Source organism: Glandiceps talaboti, chromosome 18 (genome assembly GCF_964340395.1).
Source record: "Glandiceps talaboti chromosome 18, keGlaTala1.1, whole genome shotgun sequence".
NCBI classification, from domain to species: Eukaryota; Metazoa; Hemichordata; class Enteropneusta; family Spengelidae; genus Glandiceps; species Glandiceps talaboti.
This window is the reverse complement of record NC_135566.1, coordinates 5,350,262-5,366,100: the sequence shown is the minus strand read 5'-3', so window position 1 is coordinate 5,366,100 and position 15,839 is coordinate 5,350,262. Positions and strand designations below refer to the sequence as shown.

The window sequence follows — 15,839 nt, the reverse complement described above, 5'->3', positions numbered from 1 at the left end:
TTTGCTCTGCACTGCAATACCAAAAACTTTATTACAAAATGATATGCAAATCAAATGTAAATGATGATGTAGTCATCACTGCATAAAGTACACTTATGGAGTCATATGTTTGGTTAGATCATCTAGATGTAGATGATGTGATCGATCATATCATAATTTAACCTTGACTAAGAGTCATATAATGTTGAATGTCAGTAGTCTGCCATGATGGCTTTTAGTATACTACATGTATATCAACTGTGATGCTACAGTCCTATCAACTTCTAATTGGGTCACATATACCATACATGTACATGTATTCAGAGAATTATCTGATTGTGGGTTATTTACAGCAAAATTTGTTATTTCAGGATGGACTTCATGGTCATGCAATGTAGTTTTAAAAGATACAGTAGGTCAAATATAGAGGAACATAAAAAGCTGTTGGTGTGAATATTATTCAGCAAAACATATCATTTCAAAAGCTCAGATCTCTATTCAGTTTACAATATATTGGCTGAAGAGGATGTAGCCGACAGTGTCATACTGCAACATATTTCATCTAATATAAAAGGCCGTTCATTGTTACCAAATTGAGTATATAATGGTGCAACATTAATTGTGAAATAATATTTTTGAATTAACTATTCAAAACACTGTATACATATATACAGTGTCTAAAGATGACACAATAAAATCTGATAAGGAAAATGATAAGCAGAACAGTAAATATCCCTCCATTATGTGTAAGCCGCTTAAAGCCGTAGGTATTAAGTTTCGGGGTTAAATTAGCTTGGCTTGAAAGGAGTTATGGTACTCGAGTGAATCCCTGGGATTTTTCAAGTGATATTAATGGATGTTTTGTAGAGTGTGCTCAGGTCAGTGTCTGAACAGGAGTAATAAATGTATATAACAATGTCAATCCGTATTACAACGACCGGTGGAGATCAAATTTCTAATCAACTAGTCAATCAAGATGTAAACTGTTCATCAAAGTTTTGTAATGCACAAAAAAAGAGAGGTTATACGGTGTAGTTCATACCGGAAAGTATGGATAAATGAGCTGAAACTAGATCTGTAATGATTATTATGATTTTGAAGTGTTTCCATGTTAATAATAGTATGTGGTAAGGTTGTTTTGAAAATGAATTAATTCATCATATATTTAGTATTTGAAACCCAGTGCCTCTGTCATGTAGAGGAGTTGTGTTCAAACTAAGAAAAAGATATGCAGTACCAGTACATGTAGTAGTTAACAGTGAAAAAATGAGGTAACTTGGATCTCATTTAAGACAAAAAAGTCAATACAAGTTTGTATAAATTTCTAATCTAGAAGCTATCCGTGGTTTAGTTCTTTCCAATTTCTTATCCTGTCTATCAAATGGATGTACATCATACATGTATGTAGAACAATATTCTATTCTAAATTTTAAATTATCGCCACCAACAGCTGTATTTAATCCAATTGCAGTTCGATGACATTATCGCATCCACATGTGACTTACATTAAAACTATATCATGTTTATCGTGATGTGGTAAAGCCAGATTTTCACTAAAACATGAAGAGACAGACAGACAGACAGACAGACAGACAGACACAGAGAGAGAGAGAGAGAGAGAGAGAGAGAGAGAGAGAGAGAGAGAGAGAGAGAGAGAGAGAGAGGAGAGTGAGAGAGAGAGGGGGGGGGAGAAAGAGAGAGAAAACAATCAAAACCATTGATATCTTCTACTTCCATACATCATTGTATAACCACAGGCCTCTTTAGCATTGTACAACACATATACTGCTAGTAATTATACATTGCAGCAGCAGAAGAAATATATCCTGGCTTGCGATTATCTTTCTGTGAGATATTTAATATTTAACTGTAGGTTTTTGCAAGCATTACTTGTCCAGGTTAGATCAGTAAATACCCTGAGCAGTATTCTATCATGTATTGCAAATGAAAAAGAGCTGTAGGGTTCCTAGATATGTCAATGATTTACATGATACAGATTTTGAGGCCAAATATCTTGAGTCTCAGAAACCTTATCCTCTGCAATTCCTCCCATCTGAGTGTTTTTTGTCTCGACAAAGTACTACATCATCTGTCATGATCATTTTAAAGCATCCCCATGACAATATGATGTCTTGTGAATAGTATCAATTTTAACGTTAGGAAATACAAGATACAATGATGTAGATTGGACTTGGTCTGATTGTACAATTAGGCATCGTAACTTAAGATTTTTATCACATTAAAAAAGGTTTTTTTAATGCATTAACAATCATTTCGGCGGTAAAGATTGATATGACTGAGTGTCATAAATATAAAAAAAACCTGATAGGATTGATGTTGTCTACATGTATAGAAAATTCACCGCCAGCTAGCAAACTTGAACATTGCATTATTAATCAGAAATTGCAGCTACTTCACTGCATGTATATTGAGTGCTAGAAAATATATTTCCTGTTCTGATAAGCCAATATAAAATATGTATGTATATGTAGATATAACAATAAGTAAGAAATGATAAAACGTTAATAGAAACTACTTGGAACTTGATTGCCATAGAAACTACTTGGAACTTGATTGCCATGTTTAATGAAATGTTCCCCAAATGAATCACATTCATCTTATCACTAATTGTTAATATCCTGCGAGATACATAACAGTATCAGTGTGACAACAACAAGAAATCAACCTGTGAGAGAAGATATACCTGTATTTCAAAATGGCGGACATAGTAAATTTCAAAATGGCGGACATAGTAAATTTCAAAATGGCCGACATAGTAAATTTCAAAATGGTCAACATAATAAATGATATATACCTGTTTTGAAAATGATACTATGACAGAAAAATGATTATATATTTTATTGTAATCTGTATTATTGTACTTTAAGAATAAAATATGACAGATTGTTCCAAAATCATAATTAATTCCAGCTGTCATGTACATTTTTTTGTAGAATGTAATGTTATTATAATATTAAAGTCTAAAGCTGTTACCCTGAAATCAGATCAGTGGCAGATATGGTGTAACTTTTATATGTTGTGTCAGTATATTTAAAATGGCCATATGAATGTAGATTTGGTACTTTATTTTGGATTTCTAATTTATGTTTACATGTTTAGCTTAGTGTACACACACACACACATACATACATACATACATACATACATACATACATACATACATACATACATACATACATACATACATACATACATACATACATACATACATACATACATACATGCAGACCCCCAAAAACCCAGTATAGTATTAGTTTAATACACAGAACCAAAGACACACAGACATAGACAGACACACGTGTACACATACACAGACACATGTGTACACACACACACACACACACACACACACACACACACACACACACACACACACACACACAAACAAACAAGAATATTATGCTCATTATCGACGGTGCGCATCAGATGTATATCTGACTGACCTTGTTAATGTTATATTACTTGTCAGACATATTTCAAGTGCCTGGTTTCATTTGATAGTTGCTAGTACTCTAACAAACATGTAATCAAAGTATCAATGTTGACAGCAGATGGGGACGTATCAATAACATGCACTTCTTTTCTAAAGCAGACATGATGTTGAAGTATACAATGTCTCCCAACTGGCCTGGTATTCATATAAGCCATCATGATTAAAATGGAATGCCACTGCAGGAAGTAAAGGCATTGCCACAAACTTTAAGTTCTTGAGTGTCAGTAGAGTGATCACTCATCTTATGAGCGATTACTGGGAAACATTTGAGTAGAAACTTGTTCTTCATTCATTGTTTAGTGGAGGTCCTTGCAATGGACATGCTTATATCCCAGGGATTCATTGTTTATCATGTTATCAAACCCTCATACTAAACAAGTGGAATACACTGAATCGACATTTACTGCTAGTGTACTATGAATTATGGAAAATAGTATAAAAACATAATCCTCTTTGTTTCACCTAAAAAATTGTTACATCTGTATTTTGACGTGTTAGTGCAATAAGGTCGTATATGGTACACAACTGTATGGCAGATATGACCTTATTGCACTGACACGATGATTTGTCTGTCGTGACAGACCTACAAGAACAGACTGACAGAGAGACAGAGACCTCCTGACAGACATACATGTGCAGACAGAGAGGCATGATGTAATTAGTTTGCTTGCCATTACCAACTACTCGGAAGTACACTATCAATCACTTTTAACTACTTTGAAATTATTCCCTAAAAGAAATAATCTAAGTCGCATCACACCGTATTGCTGTGAAATTGTTGAGCTTCCCGGCATTTTATGGAGTGTAATATAGGTATTTATACCTTACTTATGAATTCATGTACCTGTAAATTACCATGCTTGAGAACAAATTGCAATCTCGATGGTTCTGATGATGTATGTCCTTGCGTCCAATTACACATACAAAATGTAGCTGTGAGCAGTGCTAGTTCAGCCTTTATTTATGAATCTTTACATATGAAAATCATTTGAAGATTTTAAACGTTTGTTGAATATTGAATGTTTAAGTTTTTCATATATTTGCTTGCAACAAGTGAACAGAGATATAATTGCATTTAATATTTACTGAGATATAAAACTCAAATGATATGATTTATTGTTTTTTTTTTTGATACTCTCAGCAGTTCTTGATATGATTGAATACCCCTGGCAATTGCAATAAACATAGCAAAGGTGGTCAGGCAGTTCTTACTGTAATTCATTCGGAATATCAATTACATCGCAAATGTGAAGTAGTATTAACAATATATGTCAGGTGTAGCTGAATAGATGCAACAATTTATTACTGGCGTTCTCCCAAGTGATTCTGTTGTAACACTAATCCATGCCTGTTGTGGCTGTATTTTGTAGGAATTTTAATTGTATGTGGTGTATGGCATCAATTATGTTTCAGATGGATTAGATGAAATGCAATTTCTAATTATTATTCTGACCAGTATTCCAATTAATTACAAGACCGTGATGGTATAGATTCCTATAAACGACATATGTTTAAATGTAAATATTTACATCCCATGATTGTCAAATTTAAAGTCTTACGTTTTGTGAAGTTGAAAATTTTATCATATCTTTGTAAATTGATCAGAATCCCAAGTAAACAAAGGATGTTTATTGAAATGTACCAATCCATAAATTGTCAGTTTAAAGCATAGACACGTCATGAACATAGGGTCTAATGGTTTAAGTGTTACACAACGCGGTTGTATAATTTTAAACAATGCGTCATGTCTTGAAATTGATCAGAACGGCTAGTAAACGTTGGATGATCATGTCTTCAAATTGTCAGTTTAAAGTCTTACGCAAACATGTTTGATTATTTCAGTAAGTAGAAAACTACTGGTTGGTTAATATGTAGCAAAAATTAAGTTCAGAAAACATATAAACACAGCGCAGTATGTCTCAATATGTTTGAAACAGCTTGAAATTTGTGCCTTTGATTTGTACAGCGATTGATGAGCAGTACCAACATGTGACCATATATTTATTAACATTTATAGTCTAAATATTAAGCAAAATGGTGATTATGTGTCGAAAGAAAGTTTTGTTTCACCCGAGGCGATGGAATTAGGGGTTGTCGGTGCCTGATTGGTTAGTTTGAATGCTTCTTACCACTGCAGTCTGGGTTTAAACCCACCCTGTGCCAGCTTGGTTTGATTAAAAATTAACCAGGTCTGTATGTAAGAGAAGGATGGTGTTCAGTTTGACCCTGCCAAACAACACAGATTATCTCTGTTACTCTGGTTTCTTCCTGATTTTCAACACTAGGGTTCTGCAAAGTGGTGATCAGTCAACACATTTCCAAATTTATTTGGATGAATAAAGATTATAACTATTATTAATTTATTATTATTAAATTATGTGTTCATGAAAACTTTAAAAAATGTCCTCAGGATTTGTGTGACTCTCATAGTTGTAAATCATTGTCCTCTTTGTGGTAACACATTGAGTCAGTTGAAAAATATGTTTTTTTGTTTGTGAGAATGATGTTTGTGTGTATGGATCGGATTCAATTGTGCAGAATGGTTAAATTCTCATTTATTGTTATCATGGTACATGTACAGCACACCACTTGAAATTCAATACAAAATATTCTTATAGGTTTAAAAAATCTATAATTTAAATGGATCTTTAAAGGCATATTGATCATGGTATTTTTTACTTTTTATTACTTTTCATTTTGGGGTGTTTACTCCAGCCACCTATTTACCTATGTTCTCCATTTCCAATATTGTCTTTAGCTGTATTGAGTAATTTGTTATTGATGGCATTTTATTGAGGGCAGTCAATAAAACGCAGTGTACGTTTCTCTAATGTATTTCACAAGGGATCACTTCCAATAATATTTGTCAATGTGTAGAATTTAGGACACTGATGAAAATTTGCCAACTTTCCTGCCTCTCGTAGATCTCGGGAGCGATTATTCTGAAAATTAAAGTCATTCAATTTCTTTTGTTCCTGGATCATTTGAAATAATTCAAGACCTTTGGGGTTCACCAGTATGTTTTCAAAGAAATTACCAGAGAGTCAACACAATAATCAGAAGCTATTTTGGAATCTAAAATGGGATCATTTTTATGACAATTTTGTCTGTTTCTTCAAAAATGTGCATGTTGACCCCTAAGTTTCTTCATCTTTTTTATAACTGATAATGATTTAGAGTTTTCCTAAAGAAAGTAACAGCAAAAGTTTAATATTTTAATGAGATACATACTACTTTAACCAAAAATGAATATTCATGAGATATGCTTCACACTGAAGGGTATAGGCTCTCTGGACTCATGAATATTCATTGTTCAACCATGAATATATTATTTCTGGTGACTCCCATGATGCAATAGCCCATAGCAAAGATATCCTATAAAGGCACAAGATCATCTTGATGCTTCTCTGAATCGCAAGTAATTGTACTGACAGTGACACTACTGATGCAAAATAAAATAACCTCCAGAACCTATTGTTTATGAAAATGTCTCTATTTCCTGGAGTGGCGTTCCCCTTTAAGTTGACTGTATGATTGATTTGTAATTTATTTTTATCTTGACAGATCAAAGAATATGAGAAAATGGACACAGAGGAAGAAAGACTTAAAAAGGCTAGACAAATATATGATAAATATATCATGAAAGAACTCTTATCATGTTCACACGTAAGTACAAAGTGATGAGTTGAATTTAACATTTTTGTATAATCCTGTAATCTGCAGCTTAGATTTATGTGATAATAGTCTTGTGATATCAATTATAGCATTATGCATATTTCATTTATAATCCCTTCGCTTTATTTTAATCCTAATCCTGCCACAGCTGTTGCCATTTGTGAAGAAGGTTAAAGGGGAATACCACTCTAGGAAATAAAGACATTTTCATAAACTTTGGGTTCTGAAGAGTATTTTGTAACTTTACAAATTACTTCACATATATTGTACACGATTTTGGAGAAAATTTGCTGTGGGCTACGTTGCCTCTTTGAAGTCACCAGAAATGCATATGCAGTAGATGAGCAATTAAGCTCATGGTGTTTTCACTGAAGGTAATTAACACGTAGAAGTCTTGAATATTGTTCACCTATTGCATATACATTCCTGCTGATTCCCATGAGGCAGTGTGACCCACAGCAAAAATCCCCAAACGAGGCATAAGTTGAAACTGGTGTTCCTTTAGAATTATGTGTGATGTGGGTAATGTAAAATCATGAAATGAATCTCCAGACCCCAAAGTTTATGAAAATTCCTATATTTCCTGGCAGGGCATTCCCAGTAATTGTATAATTGTGATCTGTTGATACATACAGTACATTTTAGAAAGAGTTCAAGTAATGCCAGAAAAGCAATTTCTTTACTGTAATAATACATGAAATCCAACAAGATTTACATCATTCTTCATTATAAACAGACCTTAGGGTAGTATCATACACAACAGGGGTATTTTCCAATTGGAATCATCAATCTAATATCTCAGAATCTAGCTAGGAAAAAGTAAAGGAATTGCTGAACGAAATTATAGCAGAACTTTTAAGGTTCAAGAATTCTAAGGGCATGATGGTTAAGAGTCTGTCTGTCTTTTTTTAGTGTGTGTTTGCTCCTGAGTATTTGTACGATGTGTATGTATATAATAGAAAAAAATGTCTTCAAATGAATAAAATCTGTTCAATAATAGGGTGAAAGGTCATCTGTGCAACCGATCAATCTAAGTTCATGAATTTAACTTCGTATTGCTCCAAAATTTTCATGTAGCTCATCAAAGCTTTTGCCAGGTATCCACCATGGCTTTGTCAGTGTTTTCTGAAGTTACATGTAACGCATGCGTGACTTCTATTCAGACAATTGTCCCAAATTCTCAGAAGTTGGTAATATCGATCCTCATCACAATTGTAAAGTCTGAATATGAATCTGATTCTGATTTGGCAAATGGAGTCTGGGACCTGAAATCATACACTGTTTGGCAAATTGCCAAAGTTAGTACTTGATATTTGGATATTGCTAGCCCTGGGCAACTGAATGATTAATTTATTTGACATTTTAAAAGAAAGATCATCTGATCCAAGGTATAATGTAAACTCAGGCCTGAAAATATGAATTTTTAGTCGAAACATCAGCTGTTATAACGTGTGAACTTGGCATAGCAACATCAGTAATAGGAAATAAGTGAATATGATGAAGATTTTTCATTTTAGGGTAAGTGATTATAAAGAAAATACTGTTATTAAAATACTATGTCAACTATAGTAACTCAATTTGCTTGATATTGACACAGTGGTGTCAAGATACAGTGTAGATGAAAACATGTAGGCAGTCCAAAACAGAACAGAAAAAGGCATAGTAACCATGCCCATGCCCATAGCAACTTCTTATGTGCAAAATGATCAGATAGTGTGTAGTGCTAGTGAACGTTTGAAAGAAATGAACAATGACTAGCAACCATGACCACTCTCATAGCAACTACTCTATCAAATTGTTTTTAATCAAAACAAGTTTTCTTTATAGTAGGAAATAGACTTTATTTTCCAAACAGACAGGGATAAACCATAGCAACCATGACCATTCTCATAGCAACTACTGTATAGATTGTTTTGATCAAAACGAGTGATATAGTAGGAAATAAATGGAGTTTTCCAAACAGACAGGAATAAACCATAGCAACCATGACCAGTCTCATGGCAGCTAGTTTATCAAATTGTTTTGATCAAAACAGACAGGAATAAACCATAGCAACATTCAATGTAATCCCTAGCAACTGGAACAATGGTCATGGCAATTATAAACTGAGGTGATGAAATGGAATTAATGAAAGTATAGTCAGTTGTGCTACAATGTCATCAATACCATTATTATTTTGGAGGACAACTCTATCATCTGTATCCTAAATCAAAAATGGCAGCCAAAGTTACATTTTACAGAGAAAAGATCAATTTCTATAGAAACCATGGGATGAAGTGTTTTCTTTATTTCAATGGAGATTTTAAAATAATGTAATGCAAAGTCTGTTCGGGGTGAAAGTAGTCAGGGATTCCAGCTTTTTTGTATTCATTTGTCCTAATTGTTTTAGTGCATGAATTCTCTGTGACTTATGAATCTTCTTATAATTTGACTTGCACATTGTTGAGGTTAGATTGGTCTGTACATGTTAGTGTTTGAAATACAGCTAGGGGGCAGTAAATGCAAATACTGCACAACAGGAGTGGTATTATAATGGAACATACATGTACACAGTGTCTACTAGACTGTCAGCAGCATAGCTAAATATAGCCTGGAGTAATTCTTAAAACCCACATACATCTAGATTTAGTGACTAAGCAATGACCGACTGTCAACTATCCTAATGGTAAAGCAATCAGTATTATGGGAAAAAAGCAAACAAACACTATTTCATGTCCACAGATAATTGGCACATGCATTGCACCTAATACAAGTGTCTGAGTGTGAATTTTCATTCAATTTATTTACTTTGTTAAATTTAAAAAATCTGCAAGATTATTTGTTTTGTCATTTATCACATCTTTGATATATGCAAACAGTGAACCTTTGCCTAGATGAGGTATGAAACTCCTAACTTTGTTGTATTTCCCATAATGCCCTGCCCAGTTTACAGCTTGCCTCATCTAATCCAGTGAAAGTCAATTTTTAAAAAACTCTATACTACACTAGAGAGGTTGCGCGATGCAGGATTGTGAAAATGACCCTTGTTGGTCCTTCTAATCATAAGAAGTGCAGCTATAAAGCTAAAATCAATCTCTCCTTTGTTGCCCTTTACATGTGTATCAAAATAATAAAGTTGTTTTGTATATATTGTGACATACTGATCAACTTTTGAGATATTTAGTATAATCTGCTTAGCAGTATAGAAAGTGTTTAAAAGGTAAGAAAAAGTGCAAACATACAGCTTATTACTGTACTACTTGTAGATAAAATAGACCTTAATGACGTACACAATGTCTAATTATATCGTATGAATTGGAAGTAACGTATTGTAGATCTTCAGATTTCACTGTACCTTTAAATTTACACAAGTCAACCAAGTGCTGTCAAAATGCAATGGATTCATTTTCAGATGTATATATCGGTCGTCTTTCCTTGCAAAAGACGTACTTTACTTTATTCACGTCTTCAATGCTGGAATATTGGATTATAGTAAATAGATTGCACTGCCATATTTGAAATAGGATTATAATGTAGTTTACTTGAGAGCAAATGTCAATTGTGTACACTAGTTGATTGACAATCTTGATTCAAGCTTAGAATCTTTATAAACTATTACAATTTGATTTATTTTTTACAAAACACATTATAAACCATAGAAAAAGGTAGAGTAGGTTCCATTTGATTTCCAAGGCAGTTACAATGTAGATTTTTTTCAACTTTTTAATTTCACTTTTGATGTAAAATTAGATTGGGGTGGGGGTAGGGTGGGGTGGGGTGGGGGAAGGGGTTACATAAATTAGAATTTTTGCCACTGGTAAAGGTGAGTCAAATTATATGTGGACTTATATCCGTATATGCAGGTCTGACTTCAGATATATGCTGTTTTAACTGAGAATAGATTTGATTTTTCTGGATAAAGTATTAGCAGAAATTTAAGATTTTTATTTCATACATTTTTTGACATTCCTTTGGGAGGAACGAATCAATGTAATTTTTTGATTTGGTACAAAATTTGATATCACACACTAGCGGAAAATTTATCTCGATATATCATTAAAAAGAAAATATAGCATCAAGTTTTTTACTTAAAATGTAGATATTCTAACCACTACATAAATTGCGAAGCATTTTCATGAATAACAAAATTTAGATGTTGTTTGTCGCAGTATTTGATGGAGAGTTCTCTTTTTCTTCTCCAATATTGATGTAAACCAGTAAGCATTCCTGTCACAAAGTAAAAATCAATTCTGTAACAAATCATTAGAAGTTAGAAGTTCTGTCCAGGAGAGTGGGCAAATTCAGTTACATTACATGTATAATTCATGGCACCATACAGTTATTTGGCTTTTAAATTTCATTTGTGACTGCGGATGGAAATGCTGTGATCTAGTTTCCGTCAAATTATAGGGTGGATTTCTTTTTTACCAGTGGAGGGAATGATGCCAACTGTTGTTAAGAGTTACAATGAATTAAATGAAAAGCAGCAAGCAGCAGGACAAACAGTTAGATTTGACAAGCTGAATAATCTGGTTTCATTCCAGGGTTTGGCAATTCTTGGAAACGGCATCATCCATCTCAATGACATATCTCAGTTTGAAGACAATCTGACAGCTTAAAAATGAATTGTGAAAATTAAGATGAAGTAGTTGCTATGGCAACCTTGCAGCATGTTGATAGGGATCTCTTATCATGTACCGTTTCATTGCATAATAAACCATGAAAGTTTCATAGACACGAAAAAGAGAATTATATATATGGGTATTATAGAGGGAATATATCACGATCATAACGCCTAAATAATGTAGGAGATGAAAGTGGTGAATCACAGCATAATGAGATCACTGAATAGATGTGATGAGACAACAAAACCGATCTTTTAGAGGGCATCATTAAGACCTTCCATTAGATCAAGACATAGACTGAACTCGGAGACATGTAACTAGGGAATCACATATTGAGATTAATTTGTATGCATTGTACTCTGTGTCGCACTGTGAGATCTATACTGTCTGCGTGGTTTGTATGCGCTAATAAAAACTAATGGTTGTATGACGGGGTTTGGAATACTGATTATGGTAAAGTGTAGGTTAGAGTTTTGTCTACTATTGAATTTATCGAATTTATGCGGTAGACAAGTCACTAGGTTGAACTACCGTAACATGTCAACAATACAAACTATATACATGCACTTCAATTGATTTGTCAATTGACAGTTTTGGATTTTCACAGGCATCATCTATATCTGTAACTTTGAAATATCCGATAGAATCAAATTACAGATTACATATCTAGGGTTAGTCTAGTCCGAGAAAGCTCTGATTTTACTATGGCGTCAGATGTATTTGGTGACTGTAGTTGTTAGATTTTACAGGCATCTTCTATATCTGTAACTTTGAAATGTCCGATAGAATCAAATCACAGATTACATAGCTGGGCCTCTTTCCTGCAATGTCCGAAACATTCCATATTTCATTACTTAAATTTATTTCCTGGCTTACGAGAATGATGCATGTGTTCCTAAGTATTAAAAGTTTGACTGTGTTACTGTGTATTAGCATCAGGAGACTTGCTTGACCAAGAATTTAATCCAGTACAGTAGACACAATGCATGATGTTGAAAACACTTCAGTTTTCACCACTCAATCCCATCATCTAGTATTAAAAGTTTGCCAAAATGTCAGGCCTGCAATTTTCAGGCATTCAATTCTATCAAAATGATTGCTAGTTGTAAAGTGCTATTTCCAACAGATTAATTGTGTTTTGTATTTTGGTCAAATTATAGTCTTTCTCTTTAACAAGCTGCTGGCTATTCTATACATTTAGGTCACAGTTTATTTTACGTCACATTTTTTTCCCTTCAAATATGTGTGCTGGCAGTAGTATTAATTATAGCAGAATGTCCTATATCCTGTGTAACTGAACTGGTGGTTGTCCATAAATTTAGCACGTACAGGAGATTAGGAAAACATTTTTACAGCTTTACAAGATATTAATTCATGAAAACGTGGATTAGAAAAACCACAAATGTATATAAGAGGATAAAAAGACAGGTGACAAGTAAAATCGTTGTTTAAATTCAGACTTTTTACAATAGCATGAGGTTTAAGGGTTTGATTTTATGAGGTCAAAGTTCGTAAAGGTTGGTTTATGAGGTCAAGGGTTGTTGTCAGGTCAGATAAGGTCATCAGTACTTCATCTACTGTAAATGTCACAGTGTTAGTATGTATGTATTTCAGTTTAGTCTGACAGCCATGTATCTGTTTCAGACTATTATAAAGTCAGAAAATCAACAGAATTTGGTCGTGTCTGGTGCACTTTGTGATTAAATACAGTGGCCGTGTACAAGCATTCTTTTCACCGTAGGATGTTTTGATGGAATAAACTAGTCAACTACAGTAATACATGTAGCTTAAAATATGAAAGAATTTGATCAAAATTGAAAATATTGACTGAATTTTAATATATAAATGGAAATGATAGCATTTGTATACTTTACATCATTTCACTCAGATTCTGTCTATACCGGTAGTACATATCATGGTTGTTTTTGATTTTTTTTGTTCGGGATGATTGCTGTCTTCCCATGGCCATGATTTACGGAGCAAGAAAATAAAAAACAAACAATACTTAATGAAGGAAACAGAAGTAAATAATGAAATTGAGCCGTATTCACCATATCAGATTTTAATCAGATTGGGAACTGAGGTCCTTAGCTCCTTGGTCTTCAATGAGTTACCAGTATTGTCAAACTAATAGGTTTTGTCATTTTAGTATGACACTGACCAAAGTGATCTCAATCTTCTGAAATATTTAGGTTAGAAAGACATGTTTTGGTAATAATGTATCAAATATTTTAGATGGATTTTTGAATTTCTGGTACATATTATCAGTACACAAAGTCACTATTTTTATGACTGTAATAAATGATATGAGAAGTGAATTTTTGAGACAAGTTTCCCACCTACATGTAATGTGATGTTCAAAAACTACACACGGTAAGCTTCAAAAACTACACACGGTAAGCTTCAAAAACTACACACAGTAAGCTTCTGTGACACAAAATCGTTTAAATATATCTACCCCATTCATAATTTTATTGTTAAAGCAAATAGAGTTGGTAAAGAAAATAACATTAAGAATCAAGTGAATTTTACAGTGAGCTGGAATTCGTATGGCTGCCATTTTGAATTCTCAGCTCCCTAATGATACCAATTCTTCAATACGTACGACATGTACATTGACAATACTGGTACATACATTTGTAAAAATGCAAACATGTATTGAACAAAGATGAATGGAGCAGCTATCTTTTGACCTTTAAACTTTTGCGTTTGTTTTGAAAAAGAAAGATGTCAACCCTTTCATTCCACAGAGCCATTGTAGAATAATTGTACATGGCATGCTGAGGTTTTCCTGGAAAAAACATTGTAAACCCTTTGTTCTGTGATTGTTGGTACGGAGGAATTACGGTAGAAATTGTGGATTATGGAAATGAAGTCACGTAGGTATGAGTGCACAATAATTGGGACACATTTTTGGAAAGACCCCCACGGAGTGTATGTGGGATAGGTCTTTACCTTGTACTGGTAATATGTATGTTGCCATGGAAACTCTGGTAGAAACTGTTGGACTGGAAATCCAGTCACAAAGGTATTGATGTAGGTTGGTAGAAGTAACCAGCTTTGCTGAGTTTAATACAATGTAGGATAGGCTCATCTTGTTGTCACTTTCTAGCATGTTGCCATGGAAACTACAGTACAGTATAAATATGAAAATCAAATTGCAAATCTTTCCTGTGGTGCAGAACCATGTCATCTCTTTTCACCATGTTGCCACGGAAGCTACTGTAAATATGAAAACCAAGTCATAAAGACCATTGAAATCAAATCACAAATGTATACATATAATTAACTTTACTGAATCTGTCCTGGTGTGCAGAACAGTTTTGTCCTCATTCTCTCTCATGTTGCCATGGAAACTACAGTACAAGTATAAATATGGAAATCAAATCATGGTATACTGAAATCAAATCACAATGCATTGGTATCCTACAGCGGCAGCCATCTTTTGCTTAGGCTAGGTATGTTGATAGGCTTATGGATAGGTTCCATATACAAAACTCTGTGCAGAGAGAGAGAGAGAGAGAGAGAGAGAGAGAGAGAGAGAGAGAGAGAGAGAGAGAGAGAGAGAGAGAGAGAGAGAGAGAGAGAGAGAGAGAGAGAGAGAGAGAGAGAGAGAGAGAGAGAGAGAGAGAGAGAGAGAGAGAGAGAGAGAGAGAGAGAGAGAGAGAGAGAGAGAGAGAGAGAGAGAGAGAGAGAGAGAGAGAGAGACAGACAGACAGACAGACAGACAGACAGACAGACAGACAGACAGACAGACAGACAGACAGACAGACAGACAGACAGACAGACACCCCCCCACCACAGGGTGATCAGCTGATTAAATGGCTGTCAGTAACTTGATATTCTAGGGTTTTTTGGGTTTTTTTTACATATTTTCTTGAACAAATAACAGCCAAAATGTAAGACTGATATTTCCAAGGAACAGTAGTATAATATAATTTGTCATTGAATGAAACATTTCAATCTTCTGTACTGTGCTGACATTACTTGACAGCTGACTTCCGTTGACTCTTGCAAATAGCTAATGACTTATACATGTACATATAGTTCTCAGTGGTACTTTTTAT

General features: G+C 34.0%; 1 protein-coding gene across 7 annotated transcripts in view; it reads left to right on the top strand.

The window, feature by feature from the left end:
* Nucleotides 1–15,839, top strand: part of LOC144448777 (G protein-coupled receptor kinase 3-like) — a 126,260-nt gene that overhangs the window by 58,773 nt on the left and 51,648 nt on the right. For all 7 annotated transcript variants that reach the window (XM_078139060.1, XM_078139059.1, XM_078139065.1 and 4 more), the window contains one exon: nt 7,058–7,159. In XM_078139060.1, the coding sequence (XP_077995186.1) occupies nt 7,058–7,159 (102 nt within the window). The remainder of the gene's footprint in view (nt 1–7,057; nt 7,160–15,839) is intronic.